At 38.4% G+C, this 14,781-nt stretch overlaps 1 protein-coding gene across 2 annotated transcripts in view; it reads left to right on the top strand.

Moving 5' to 3' along the window:
• The window catches only part of LOC122296033 (probable cyclic nucleotide-gated ion channel 20, chloroplastic), a 43,487-nt gene that overhangs the window by 14,652 nt on the left and 14,054 nt on the right, over window positions 1-14,781 (top strand). For both annotated transcript variants that reach the window (XM_043105417.1, XM_043105416.1), the window contains 4 exons: window positions 2,782-2,880; window positions 11,205-11,342; window positions 12,732-12,980; window positions 13,234-13,491. In XM_043105417.1, coding sequence (XP_042961351.1) covers window positions 2,782-2,880; window positions 11,205-11,342; window positions 12,732-12,980; window positions 13,234-13,491 — 744 coding nt within the window. The remainder of the gene's footprint in view (window positions 1-2,781; window positions 2,881-11,204; window positions 11,343-12,731; window positions 12,981-13,233; window positions 13,492-14,781) is intronic.

Raw genomic sequence — 14,781 nt, forward strand, 5'->3', positions numbered from 1 at the left:
GCTTTGGCGTAGCTCAAAGGTTAAATAGGCCTTGAGCTTGGCTGAAGCTCAAGTTGAGCTTTTGTATATGAACTCAAGCACAAAGTGCTGTAAGCTTGCTGATCTCTCATGCTATTCAATGAGCCTGAAAAATTTTAATTGGTCTATTAGGGAAAAAAAAGGCACAAATAAAAAGGACCTGTAATATATATGAAGGGTAACACCGACTCACATTACACAAAGGCCCAGAAGGAGGACTGCAATATTTGGAGGTCCATGCCTTGGACATTGAAAATGGTATCATAGGCTCTAATAGCTGTTCAACTCCCTCCACCTCTCTCACATGCTTGATGTGGGGCTAGCAGTGATCAATTAAGAAAATTAAAGGAGAAGGAGGCATCATTTACAGCAAACGAACTCACCCAACTCTCCAGTATTTTGAAACTAGGTGAGTGACTCTTCCATGAGAGTAGGGGCTGATCTATGGGTGGTAGAGCAGGGCAAAGTAACAGGGCAAAGCCAAGTATACAGGAAGTATACAAAAATTGAACCTCTTACAAGTCAGGAACTAGAAAAAGAAACAAGAAAATCGTAGACACTAGTTCCATTAAATCCAATAGCCAAAGCCCATTGACATAAGGAATTAAACTAAAAACATCTAAGTTGATCCACCGAGCGTTCCTTATCTTCAAAGCATTGACCATTCCTTATCTTTAAAGCATCGACCATTCCTCTCAACCCAAATACACCGCACAAGGTATAAAGGAATCATATTCCAAACAGCAGCTACTTGCACATTACCCCTAAAACCTCGCCAACATGCAAAAAGGTCCACCACCCTCCTAGGCATCACCCAAGCCATACCACACCTATTGAACACTCCATACCATAACAACCTAGCCACTCCACAATGTAATAATAGATGATCTGCCAATTCACCAGATTTCTTGAGTAAGAAACACCAATTCAGAACATTTAATCCATGCTTCTTGAGATTATCCAAACTCAAAATCTTCTCTAAAGAAGCAGACCAGCCAAAGAATGCAACCTTTGAAGGTACCTTACTCTTCCAAATACTCTTCATAGGAAAAGAATGAGCCTAGACAGCGTCTTATGCCAAGAACGAACTGAAAACTTCTTGTTACCAGTATGCATCCAGACCATCTTCCTCAAATCCCTCCCAAGCTGAGTAGCATACAATAAACCAAACAATTAACCCCTAGGGTTTGGCTCAAGTGGTAAAGGCCTTGGGCTTAGGGGTATGCTCCCCCTAGGTCTAAGGTTCAAATCCCCTTGGGTGCAAACAATTTCTAGGGGCCATCGGACTAAGGGATTTTTCACTTGAATTACCCGAGGTGCACTTGTGGGAAACTCCTTACCGAGGGCCTATGCACCTCCGGGATTAGTCAAGACGCTATTCAAGACACCCGGTGCCAATCAGAAAAAAAAAAAAAAAAAGACCAAGCAATTCAGAAACAGCCCCCATTTCCCAATCACTCACAGCTCTAGAAAGTAGAACATTCCAATGAGAAGAGCCACTAGAACAATCCAAAAACTCAGCCACGGAAGCATCTGGATTCTGAGAAATACAAAAAAGATCTGGAAAAACAGCACAAAGAGCCCTACCACCACACCATGGATCATGCCAAAAATGAATTTTGGAGCCGTCCCCAACCACAAAAATGACATGTTTTACAGAAGCATCCCAAACTCTCCTAATATCTTTCCACACCCCTACACCATAAGTACCTCTTACCTCCCTAGAACTCTACCCCCCAAGCGCTCCCATATTTAGAGTCAATCACAACTCTTCACAAAGAATCACACTCCTATGATTCCTTCACAACTACTTTCCTAGTCATGCTTTATTAAAGATAACTTCCGAAACCCCAACCCACAACATGACAACAAAGGAGTACAGATCTTATCCCAACTAACCAAATGAAACTTAGCTTCCTCCCCTATACCTCCACACAAAAAGTTTTGAAATAACTTCTCCAACTGATTTGCCTCACCAATTGGAATGGGAAATAAAGATAGAAAATATGTAGGAAGGTTAGACAACGTACTTTTGATAAGGGTGATTTTTCCCCCTTTTGACAAATAGAATTACTTCCACCCGGCCAAGCTTCTCTCTACCTTGATCCTTATTTTTAAGCTGTTGCATTTTTTCTTCAGCTATTAATCTAAAATTTTTATTTTGCAACGAGTAATTTTGAATTTCAAGAAGCTCCTGATTTGTCATTACTAAAATAGTGGAATGCATGGAATTGGGGTGTAATGATAAATTCTTTTAATTTCTTTCACTTAATTTACAATTTTATCAAATCATGCGATAAAGCCTGAGGATTGTTTAGCAATCATCATTGTTGGATCCACTTATTCGCATTTACTGTGTCTTTGTGGTTTTTAATTTGGAAGTTTATTTGATGTTTAGGCTGTACAATAGCTCTTGATGGGTTATTGTCACAATGTTGTCTATATAGTCGCAAACTTTTATCAATTATCTGGGTTCATTTCTTTGCCTTTTCTGGTATAAGAAACACGGAGAAAAAAGGACAGAGTGGGAAGGAAAAAAAATCGACTCGATAGAAATTATCTTTCGACTTTGAATCTATACACCATATCTATCTCCTTTATTCAAACTACGCAATTCTTGGCTTATAATATTTGTTCACATCTATGTCTTCTGTGACCATATTCCAAACTTCTTATAGCCCTGTTTTACATTTGAATTAGATAACATTCTTGTGGTTTACTACAGCACAAACTCACTTGCGTTTCTCCACTCCATGAACACAGGATAAAAAGTGTATAGTTATGGACTGGCCCATGACCACAACAATGGTGGTTTTCAGAAGTTTGACGGATCTCATATACTTATTCCACATGCTTCTTCAGGTAATTGGTACTTTCCCATTCGCAGAAGCTGCATTTGTTCTGCTTCTTTTGTTTTCTTTTTAAGTTCGTTTGCCTGCCATATGGACCGTATGTTGAAGCTCATGTAAAATTTCATATCATGTGGAGTAATTCTCGCTAATAAATTAAATGAATCAGTTACAAAATTTTTGAGTGCCTCCTGAGACATTATTAGTTTAATTTTGAGTATTTAGACAGCCTGTGTTAACATATGTTTCATGTATGTTAACAAAGTTCAGCTTTGGCCATGAAATCAGGAAGCTCGAGGCCTTTAAAATCAACAGCTTTGTCCCATAAAAGCAAAGTTCTAACAAAAAATAATCTCAGCTCCTCTAATGTGTGCTCCACCTCCTAGATAGGTGTTACCTCTTGTATACCATCTTGTGTACTTGAACTATGCCTATTCTTATTAATACAATCGTTTAATTATAAAAAAAACATATGTTTCACGTATTTTGTGAAACATATCAGCTGACAGTGGTAAGCAATAGTAATGGCTTGTGGCATCACACCAACTTTGCTGGTAGTGTGATGAGTCCGCTGGAATATGAAGTGGTGGCGGCTGCCAGTAGTTCAGATTTATCAACTATTAAAACCATGAACCCCTGCTCCATAACTACACTTGCGGCTTCCTGGTTGTCTCAACTCTGCAGCTGTTGTTATAGATGGAATTCCTGCCCCTAAATAGAAAGACCTGTGGCAGAGGCAGTAGATAAAAGAAGTTTATAAAGTGACAAAAAAAGTCAGTTTCCTTCAGTGAGACTGAAAAGCCCTTCCACACCTCCTGATTTCTAAGCAAAAGTAAGATTGCATAGGCAATGATAAACACAGACAGCTAGACCTAAGTTTCCAAATCCAACTAACACTCTATCGATCACAAGTCCTGCTAGGCTAAGGCACATTGGATTATGGCATTGCACTAATTGTCAAGACATTAAACAAATCCTGTTTCTAGCGCTAATTATAGTCAGTATCAAACTTGAAACCTTTTGATTGATTGGTCCAAGCTTTGGGTCTAGGTAAGCTATTGTGTTGACCAAAGTTTTACATGTTTTCCCTTGCTTCATTATGTGCATCAATATCTTGACATAATAAATGTGTGTGTGTGTGTGTTTGTGTATAAATGGTTCCTTTGTGTCTCATGTAGTGTATTTGGTGGGAAAGGAATGAGCGATGCTTTAATAATAAGGAGCGCTCTTTGGAGGAAATCTGGAAATTCTTTGTATTTTCTTTACTGCAATGGTTTTCTGCTTTAGGACTTGGTCGAGCTTCTGCTCATAATTTTCTGTCTTCTTTTCCCCTTCTTAGAATGTATTTAGGTGCTTTTTTTGTATACTTCATGTGTACATGGGTTTCGCCTATTACATTTGCTGAATAAAACTTCTTTTACTTATAAAAAAAAAAAAAGAGGGCAACTTGTCAAGATTGGTCTGAATCCCTTTTCCCTTGGGTTCCTTTCATTATTTATAGATAGAGTTACATATATGTTGCTAAGTATTTCGGCGCTAATCGCTGCAGAATTTTCTGTACACGTAAAGTATTTCCTACATTAACTACAGCCCATACGTTAAGTATTCCCACGTTATCTACAGCCTTATTGTCTGCTATATACAGCTAGATATATATATACACGTAAAGTATTTCCTACGTTAACTACAGCTCATATGTTAAGTATTCCCACGTTATCTACAGCCTTATTGTCTGCTATATACAGCTAGATATATATATATATATATATACCTAAATTATCCTTGTAACATCCCCCCTCAAATTGATGTTGGTAGATCAAGAAGCATCAACTTGTCAACCAAGAACTGATGTCGATGCGGAGAAAGAGCTTTAGTGAATATGTCTGCAGTTTGACGTTCAGTGGAAATGTGAGGGAGAGTAATAACATGTTTGTCAAAAGATTCACGTATAGAATGGCAATCGACTTCAATATGTTTTGTACGCTCATGGTAGACAGGATTAGCGGCGATCTGAATAGCACTGGTATTATCAGCATGAAGAGGAGTGGAATGCAGCTGAGGAAAACCAAGTTCACCCAATAAACCACGAAGCCATGTGATCTCAGAGCATGCGGAAGACATAGCACGATACTCAGACTCAGTGGAGGATTTGGAAACTCTGTCTTGCTTCTTACTCTTTCAAGAAATGAGTGCATTGCCTAAGAACATGCATTAGCCGATAACAGAGCGACGAGTATCCGCACATCCAGCCCAACAGCATCACTATATCCCACCAATTGTAAGGAAGATTCTTTAGGAAAGAACAACCCACGTGTAGAGGTGCCCTTCAGATATCGGATAATGCAACGAACAACGGCTAAATGAAGATGTCGGGGAGCCTGCATAAATTGACTTACTTGCTGCACAGCAAAAGAAATGTCAGGACGAGTAATTGTCAAGTAGTTCAAACTCCCAAAAAGCTGCCGATACAATGATGGATCTGATAGAAGCTCGCCTTCCTCCTAACGAAACTTAATATTTACCTCCAAGGGAGTAAAAACAGAGTTACCCAATTGGAGACCAGCCAATGAAATCATTTCCTGTGTGTATTTGTGCTGGTGTAACAATGTACCAGTCGGAGTAAGCTGCACCTCAAGGCCAAGAAAGTACTGCAGGGGACCAAGATCTTTCATGTAAAAAGAGGCCTTGAGATGTTGTCGTAATTGCTTAATTAACTCAGTATCAGAGCCAGTAATCACAATGTCATCAACATATATCAAAAGCAATACAATTCCTACAGAAGTCTTGCGAAGAAAAAGAGAGGAATCAAACTGACTATGAGTTAAATGAAAAGCAAGCAGTGTAGAGCGAAATTTATCAAACCATGCGCATGGAGCCTGTTTCAGTCCATACAAGGATCGGCGTAGCCGACAAACCTCTGAGGAAGGTATAGTAAACATGCCGGGAGGTGGAGACATATAGATTTCTTCCTTCAAATCCCCATGTAGAAAAGCATTCTTTACATTCATCTGCTGGAGAGACCACCCTTGCGACACAGCAAGTGCCAAGATAGTCCGCACAGTAGTCATTTTGGAAACAGGTGCAAATGTCTCTTCATAATCAATACCATACTCCTGTCGGTTCCTAAGAACCACAAGACGGGGCCTTATATCTGCTTAGTGAGCCATCAGCTCGAAACTTGACTGAGTACACCCATTTACAACCAATAGGTTTAACACCAAAGGGACAAATCACAAGATCCCAAGTGTGATTATCTTGAAGAGTTTGGATTTCTTCTTGCATGGCCTGCTGCCAACATACTTGGGTGGCTGCTTAGGTATAAGAGTGAGGAACAGAAACAGTGTCGAGAGTGGCAGTAAATGAGATATGAGGAAAACCATACCTATCTGGTGGATGTGTAGCCCGGGTGGAGTGCCGAGGTATAGGAATCACAAAATCAGATGACGGATCAGTGTCTGGAAGGGGCGTGGAAGAAGGGGGAAGACGTCGATGATACACCATACCTGGTTTAAATCGCTCAATAGAAGAGGACACATCATCAAAAGTGGGAAGAAGAGTAATAGGAGGATCAGAAATAACTTGAGATTGAAAGAAATATTGATTTTCAAAGAAAATCACATTCCGTGAGATTCGGAATTTGTTTGCATGAGTATCATAACAAACAAATCCTTTCTGAGTAGGACTATATCCCATATAGGCACACGTGACAGATTGTGCAGCAAGCTTATGACGCTCAACAGGAGGCAGATGAACAAAACAAACACACCCAAAAATATGAAAGGATTGATATTCAGGGGATATGCCAGATAATCGAAAATAGGGAGAATCATAATCTAGAGTGGCAGTAGGCAAACGATTGATCAAATAGATAGCAGTAGATAAAGTTTCTACTCAAAATTTAGAAGGTACAGAAGAATCAATCAACAAAGTACGGACAACATGTAAGAGATGACGATTCTTACGCTCAGCGACTCCATTTTGTTGAGGAGTATAAGGACAAGAACGTTGGAAAATGATCCCCTTTTGCTGAAGAAAATTCTGAAAAGAATGAGACATGTACTCTCCGCCTGAGTCGGAGAGTAACGTTTTGATACAAGTACGGAATTGTGTCTCAACAAGTGCAACAAATTTTTGAAAGACAAAAAATACGTCAGCTTTAGAACGGAGAAAATATATCCAAGTGAATCGACTATAATCATCAATAAATGTGACAAAATAACGATACTGACCATGAGAAATAACAGGACTTACACCCCAAACGTCAGTATGCACAATCTCAAAACAATTAGAGGCACGACTACCATGCGCAGGAAAAGGTAAAGTTTTACTTTTACCAAGACGACAAGTAGCACAATCAAAAGATACAGGAGAAGAGGAAAAGAAATCTTTATTGCCCAAAAAACCATGTTTCATAAGATGAGCCAAGATAACAGAATTAGGATGACCTAATTTCTTATGCTAGACTTCATTAGTATTGGCAGTAGCCGTACAAGCAAGAGAAATAACATTAGGAATAGAAAACTGTAAAGGAAATAAACGTCCCACTTTAGGCCCCTTCGCGATTACCGTCCCCGACACCTGATCCTGCACAAGACGACCACCACAAGAAAAGTGAACCTCACAATTATTATCTATCAATTATCCAACAGAGATCAAATTGGTAGATAATCCAGGAGAGACAAAAACATCACTAAATGAAGAGCCCAATTTACCAACAACAGTAATAGGAAGAGTACTGCTATCAGCGATCTGAATATTTTGCGAGCCTCTATACTTATGAACCCCATGGAGACCCGCCGTATTTCCAGTCATATGATTAGAAGCACCCGAATCAACAATCCAAGAGGTTGAGTTAGTATCCGTACCTTGCAGGCCTAAGGCCATAAAAGCAGACACAATCATCTGTTGGACCATTGCTGGTGTGAGAACAGATGAATCAGAGTTTACAATAGGTGGTGCAGAAGAAGAAGGAGAAGAGGACTGAACAGCAGCTTGAAAAGCTTGTGATTGGCAATTATGAGGCCGCGCTCGACAGTCTTTGATGATATGACCATCTTTCTTGCAGTAGTTACAAACTTTCTTAGGGCAATTTCGGGCAATATGACCAAATTCCTTGCAATTGAAACACTGTTCCTTGTTCCTCCCTCTCCCTTGTGCTGCATATGCTACATTCACAGCCTCAGAAAAGACTTTCTCAGAAGGCATACCCATTTGAGTGGATAACCGTTGTTTTTCACGTAATAAATCTCTCAAACAAATATCCAAAGAAGGAACCGAACTACAGTTTAACAAACCAGCTCGAACAGGCTCAAATTTAGGGCGGAGCTTCATCAAAAATTGATCGCGTTGACTCTCAGTATGAATTGCTTGAAGAGCCGCGAGGGCCGTAGAGGGAACCTTAGCATGAACAATAGCAGAATACTTGCTCCAAAGATTAATAAAACCAGAATAAAATTGTTCAATGGTCAAATTACCTTGAGTATAATTGCTAATTTCCACCTCCAATTTGAATTTCCGAGCACTGTGATTCTGGTGATAAATGCGATGGAGATAGTCCCACATAGCTTGAGCCGTGGTAAAACAGCGAAGATTGGTCACAAGGTGAGACTCAATCGTCCCTAATAGCCAAGAGATTACCTTGGCATCCTTGACTTCCCATTGAGCAAATTCTTTTTCATCAGTTGGAATATTAGCAGAATTATCAATGTGATTCGATAATTCTTTTCCTTTCAAAAACATCTTAAATTGAAATTCCCACGTAGGAAAATTCTTTCCAGTAAAGCGAATAATAGTATTTTCAATAGACATGATGAAAAAGTACTTTAAAAGAAATAAGCCCAAACAGCAAATCCAATCAATAAACCAAGGCAAAGAGAACAAACGGATGGCCCAAGTTTAAACAGCAAGAATAAGTCCAATTAATGCCAAAAATAACAGCCCACAGTCAAATAGCTCAGTTCACAAAATAAAGAGCTAAGTCTCCAAGTAAGACAGTCAAATGAGGCCCGATACCCACTCAAGTTCTCAACCAGCGTAGAAATACCAAGCAGAGAATTAAAATCCCACGGCAAAAACCAGGAACTGCGAGAGAAAAAAAAAAGAACCTGTCTAGCACCCAGAAACTTTCGGACTCCACCAGAAACTTCCACAGAAGTTGCCGATACTCACCAAAGGAGATACCCGCACGTCTCCAGCCACCAGAAACTGCTCAGAAACTGCCGACAAGCACCAAACTACACTGCCCAGAACAAGATCACGGCAAACCACCACACAGAACCTGCCGACAGCCTCAAAGCCACCAAGGTAACGAGCCCACAAGTTGGAATTCAACAGACATGTGAGAAAACAGTCACCACACACTTAGAAACTCACCCACTGTCACAACTCAGAAACTTTCCAGGATAAAGACCACCGAGAAATGATAATCAGAGTAAAAGCTCTGATCCATGTCAAGATTGGTCTGAATCCCTTTTCCCTTGGGTTCCTTTCATTATTTATAGATAGAGTTACATATATGTTGCTAAGTATTTCGGCGCTAATCGCTGCAGAATTTTCTGTACACGTAAAGTATTTCCTACGTTAACTACAGCCCATACATTAAGTATTCCCACGTTATCTACAGCCTTATTGTCTGCTATATACAGCTAGATATATATATATACACGTAAAGTATTTCCTACATTAACTACAGCTCATACGTTAAGTATTCCCACGTTATCTACAGCCTTATTGTCTGCTATATACAGCTAGATATATATATATATACCTAAATTATCCTTGTAACACAACTTTCCATTGATCATTTAGTTCGGCTGAAATTATGTCTCAACCACATTTAAAGATGTGCTTTATGTATAAATGGCACCCTAAAGGAAACATTTGAGTTTTTATTATTTTTTCTGGATTGTGTTCATGATGGTTGCTTGCTTCCCATTATGTTCTATGCATTGTATCATCCTTAAAAGAGAATGCTCTTTCCTGGTCTATGATGGTTTTTCTCCTGTTCTTCTTTCATTGGAAAGTTACACATTCACCTGTTGGGTTTTGAGGCCAAGACCTGGCATTCCGTCCCCTTTTTGCAAGAGGTGGGGCTGTCATTTTAACTAGAACTCGCAAACTTTCTGAGTTCGAGATATCATAACAGCAGAGGACCAAAGTCTATGCAAAGAATGAATTTCTCTCTTTTACAATGTACAGAAATGTAAGTGCAGGACATTAAACACATTTTATTCCTACAAGTCTGTACTTCTTGGGAGAAATTGTTTGGTGTGAGCTATTTGAGACTTGCATGTAGGAGTTGTTGCTAAATGGATAGATTTTTTTCATATTATTAAGACATTTGGGATGTGCAAGGATTAAGGCACTAGCTTATTTTGTTGGGGATGTGTTTGACTGGAAGCAAAGATGACACCCTACAACCAACATTACAAGCAATCATCCAATATCATCCACCACCATACCAGTAGGACTGATTCTGATCTAGTGAAGATGATTCGAGGTCCTCACCAGTAGGCACTGTTTGTTTTCATGTTTGGGGAATTAAGAAGAGTGGGGCAGGTTGCGCTTAGTTTGGAGAAATTGGAGGAAGTAAGAAGAGGGATGGAATTAAGAAGAGGACAGATTGAATTGGGGAAAGTAAGGTTGGGGAAATTTTGAACTGGGATAGTGCCTAGTTTGTGTATCTTCAGGCCATAATTGTTTGGCATATATGCAAAATATATGTTTATTTTCATAATTACCCTCAGTTCAGTTCGGGTTCCAAGCGAGTTTGCATAGTAAAACCAGATAACCGATCAGACCATTTTGTAAACTCGAAATTGAACTGACCCTTTGTTGTCATTACAGGGTCATTACAGGTTGGGTGGTTTGTTGAGTGGCCCTAAATGCATAAATACCTTGAGCCCATTATAATGTTTTGTTTTATTTTACACCATCAAATTTCTCACTTGCAACTCATGATCAAAAGGATAGTGGATAAAAAAGGTTTCAAAATCATTATTATTGTCTTTTCATTCTGCTCCCTTTACAATGATACGATTATACATTCATATCCACTTTCAAGCAAGCAACAAGAATAATGGGTTATACATGTTTTTCACTTTATGCCTCTGCTGTAGATGTTCATCTTATATCAAATATCATATGCACCCACACACATTTGGTTAAATTCATGACATGCTTGTGAATTCCTCGTTTCAACATTTTAAGTAATTTTTTAATAAAAACTTTGCTCATGACGTCCATTGTCTTCAGTCATTATGCCATTTTACTTGTATTAGCTTTGGCTGGAGCCTTTCTTCTATTCTTGACCAATTTGTCTAATTTTCTTTTGTGCAGTTTAGGTTGGCTTATGTGGCCCCTGAGTCAAGAGTAGTTGGTGCTGGAGAGTTAGTTGACCATCCAAAAAAAATTGCTCTCCATTATATTCGTGGATTCTTTTTCATCGACTTATTTGTCGTATTACCCCTTCCTCAAGTAAGAGGACTCGCCTTTTCCTTATCAACTTTGTATTCATCACCATCTAGTCATATATCACAGCCACATGCTGTTTAGGATTTTCTTGTTGAAGATTCATATTTCTTTATCTGGACATTGTTGTGGATGTGTCTGATGTTAACGTGTTACTGGTCATATTAAGGCAAACCACCTCTCTTTGAGATGCCATGTTTTGCTATTATTTAATATACATGGATTTTGTTCATGATATATTGTTATTATCTTTTCTGACACTTCATTAAAAAGTTTCGATTTGAAGAACTTATTTTTGAGAGTGCACTTTTGGTCATTTTTGGGGTAAAAGATTTTATGGATCTTTGAGGGCTTTGAAAGATGGGTCTCGTTGAGAGGAGTTGGATGAATTGTGTAAGAGTTTAGCTTGAGGTAAGAGTAAGGCAACATTAAGGATAAAATTGGGCTGAAGCAGTAATACTATTTTTTGATGAGATACCTCATATCCTTATTTAACCATCCAATATGGACATCTATCCAAGCATTATAACTCTCTCACTAGATAAGTGAAGCAATGCCTCTGTCTTTTGCTAGCTTAAAAAGGCCACTTTATTGTAGTATAGTCTCAAAACTGAACTGAGCTCTTTCATTCTTTACATGAAGTTACAAACTCCCAAGTAAGGATGGTCCATGATAGGCTCCCTAAGCCCTGCTATAGACCCCAGAAGGCACAGATTGCATCCTGGCACTGATCCTGTAGTGGGACATTGACCTCTCGATTATCGCAGAGTTTAGGCCATAAAGTGAAGTTTTGATCGAGTGTGGTGAATTGTGAACCCCTTAAATATTATAACGTGTTTTGCCTTGATTGACCCCAAGAAATTTAGAAATTTGGTTTTAGTGATTAATGACACACGGTGGAACAGGTCCAAACAAAACCTCAAGAACAGAAGGCTAAACAAAGTTATTTTTCTGCATTTTTATTTTCTATTGCAGGTCCAAACTTTCTGATGGTGAACTTCCCTAATGACACCGACAAACTTATCCAAGGAGGCTAGATATTAAGAGCTACATTTTTATTTTCTTTGGTGTGGTGAAAGGCTGAAGTGATCAAACTTGTTTCTTTTCTTTTTTTTTTTGGGTGCCAGGATGTTTTTGTGTAGGTGGCTGAGCATTTGTAATTTACTTGTTTCTTAAAAGGGAAATAATGCATTATTGATTGTTGACTGATGAATATTTGAAGCAACAGATGCATGCATATACATCCTCAACTCATTTCATTGCATAAATTGTTTATAAAATGGTTACCTGTATTGATCAATCTGTTTATATACCAAGTAATCTGATAGTACATGCTTCATTTAAATGATAAGGGAATCAATCTTGTCATAAATTACAGTTTTTTTTCTGGCGCAGATCATAATACTGTTAGTTCTACCAAAATCTTTGGGGTCATCAGGAGCAAATTATGCTAAGAATCTTTTACGGGCAGCTATTCTTGTTCAATACATTCCCAGGTTGTACAGGTTTCTACCTCTACTTGCCGGGCAGTCTCCAAGTGGCTTGGTATTTGAGTCAGCGTGGGCAAATTTTGTTATAAATCTTCTCACTTTCATGTTGTCTGGCCATATTGTTGGGTCATGCTGGTACCTCTTAGGGTTGCAGGTGGGTGGAGGTTGTCATATCATCTAAAGATGCTTGTTGAGCTTTCTTTTTCTTTTAGGCAATTTTTTTTCTTGCTTTGAACTTTACAACTTGTATCTCTACTTCGTATTTGAAGCGTTAATCATGGGAGAGTTCAGTATGCAATTATTTACTATCGTTTCTACTTGGCCACTTAGTGTGTTTACTACATGGATGAACGTGTTTGCTTAATGGTTTTCTAATTTTTTCATTTTACCCCCTCTTTCTTACCTAGAGAGTTAATCAATGTCTTCGAGATGCTTGCAAAAACTCTGGAGTTCCAGGATGCATGAAATTCATTGACTGTGGGCATGGGAATGAGTTTGGAGATGATTCCAATGGAGCATGGACTAACTGGTCAAGCAATGAGAATGCTAGTGGTTGTTTTACTTCAGATGCTTTTTCTTATGGAATATATGGGCAAGCTGTCAATCTTACTACAGAACGAAGCATCATAACCAGATATACATTTTCGTTATTTTGGGGATTCCAGGTATTGTTTTATCGGTCTCTCTCTCTCTTTTTTTTTTTTTTTTTTCCTGTCAGAAATTAGTTTTACACAGGGTTTCTTGTGCGGTTGAGAGGGTTACAAAAATACATTGCAAGTGTTATCATGCTGCTTGTGGACTTTGCTTTTCTCATGTTCAACTCATCTTTTTGTGTTTTGGAGGCATTTCGTAATATCTGAGTGAATATTACGGAAACTTTGATAGTATATGTTTATTTTAAGTATAGGTTTCTGTCAACCAGCATATTAGACAATCAAAATCATTCTGAGAATGTATAATTTCCTCGTAAAATCTCATCATGTGATCTCCGATTATCACAGATTGCTCTTTACAACTTCTCTTCATTTTACCCTTATCTGTGTCCCCCATCTTCTATAAAAATATTATTTGAAAACCAAAGTTCTTGGGATGTTTTCTCTTTAAGCATCTGTGATTATTCTCTTCAATATACTTCCTGCCTTAAAACCCTACAATTGAGAGAAATATGAATATATCTGTGAACTTGATATCATTGTTGGCTGACCTGTTAATAACTTGAGATTTGGAACTTTTAGCTTCTGACACTTACGTGGTGTCTTCCACCTGATCTCTTCTTTGGCATTGAACTGAAGCTCAATGGAATGCAAACATGATATGTTGGATAATGGCTAGAGGAAACTCTTGGGTCCAACTTCTATTTTTTTTTTTTCAAGATAATTCTAAGGGTCTGCACCATGTGTAGCAATGGCGGAAAAATAAGCATATCAATTCGTTTAAAATGCTCTATATGCACTTGACACTACAAAGGTCTTTACTCTAGCTTCGTGAAACTCCGGAATTATATGTGGAAATTTAAGGCCTTGTCCCCTCATCGTCATGTTTGTTAACAAATGTCCTTCGATGATTAGTCATTTGATTATGTTATTTCTTTTCATAGATGATTAGCCTATACATCCTAGTCGTAGAGTATATCCCTCTGTTCCATGCCTCATGTTTGTTAGCTTGACAGACTCAATTTGTGCTGATATTGATCAAAGAATGTGGTATAGGGAGTTGAAGTACATGTTTGAAATTTATATTTTCATCAAATTTTTTATTTCTGTACGAATCAAGTATCTTTCAGGTCACATTAATGTCGGAAGAGGATTTTTTTTTTTGTAAGTAATAAGAAGTTTTATTAAAGCAAGTAAATAGGCATAGCCCAAGTACATAGGGAGTATACAAGCGGAAACACCTAGATACAAGCTTAAACGAAACATGGTTGAGAAAATCCCCCCAACCATTCCGAATATATT

Source organism: Carya illinoinensis, chromosome 15, assembly GCF_018687715.1.
Source record: "Carya illinoinensis cultivar Pawnee chromosome 15, C.illinoinensisPawnee_v1, whole genome shotgun sequence".
Classification (NCBI taxonomy): Eukaryota; Viridiplantae; Streptophyta; class Magnoliopsida; order Fagales; family Juglandaceae; genus Carya; species Carya illinoinensis.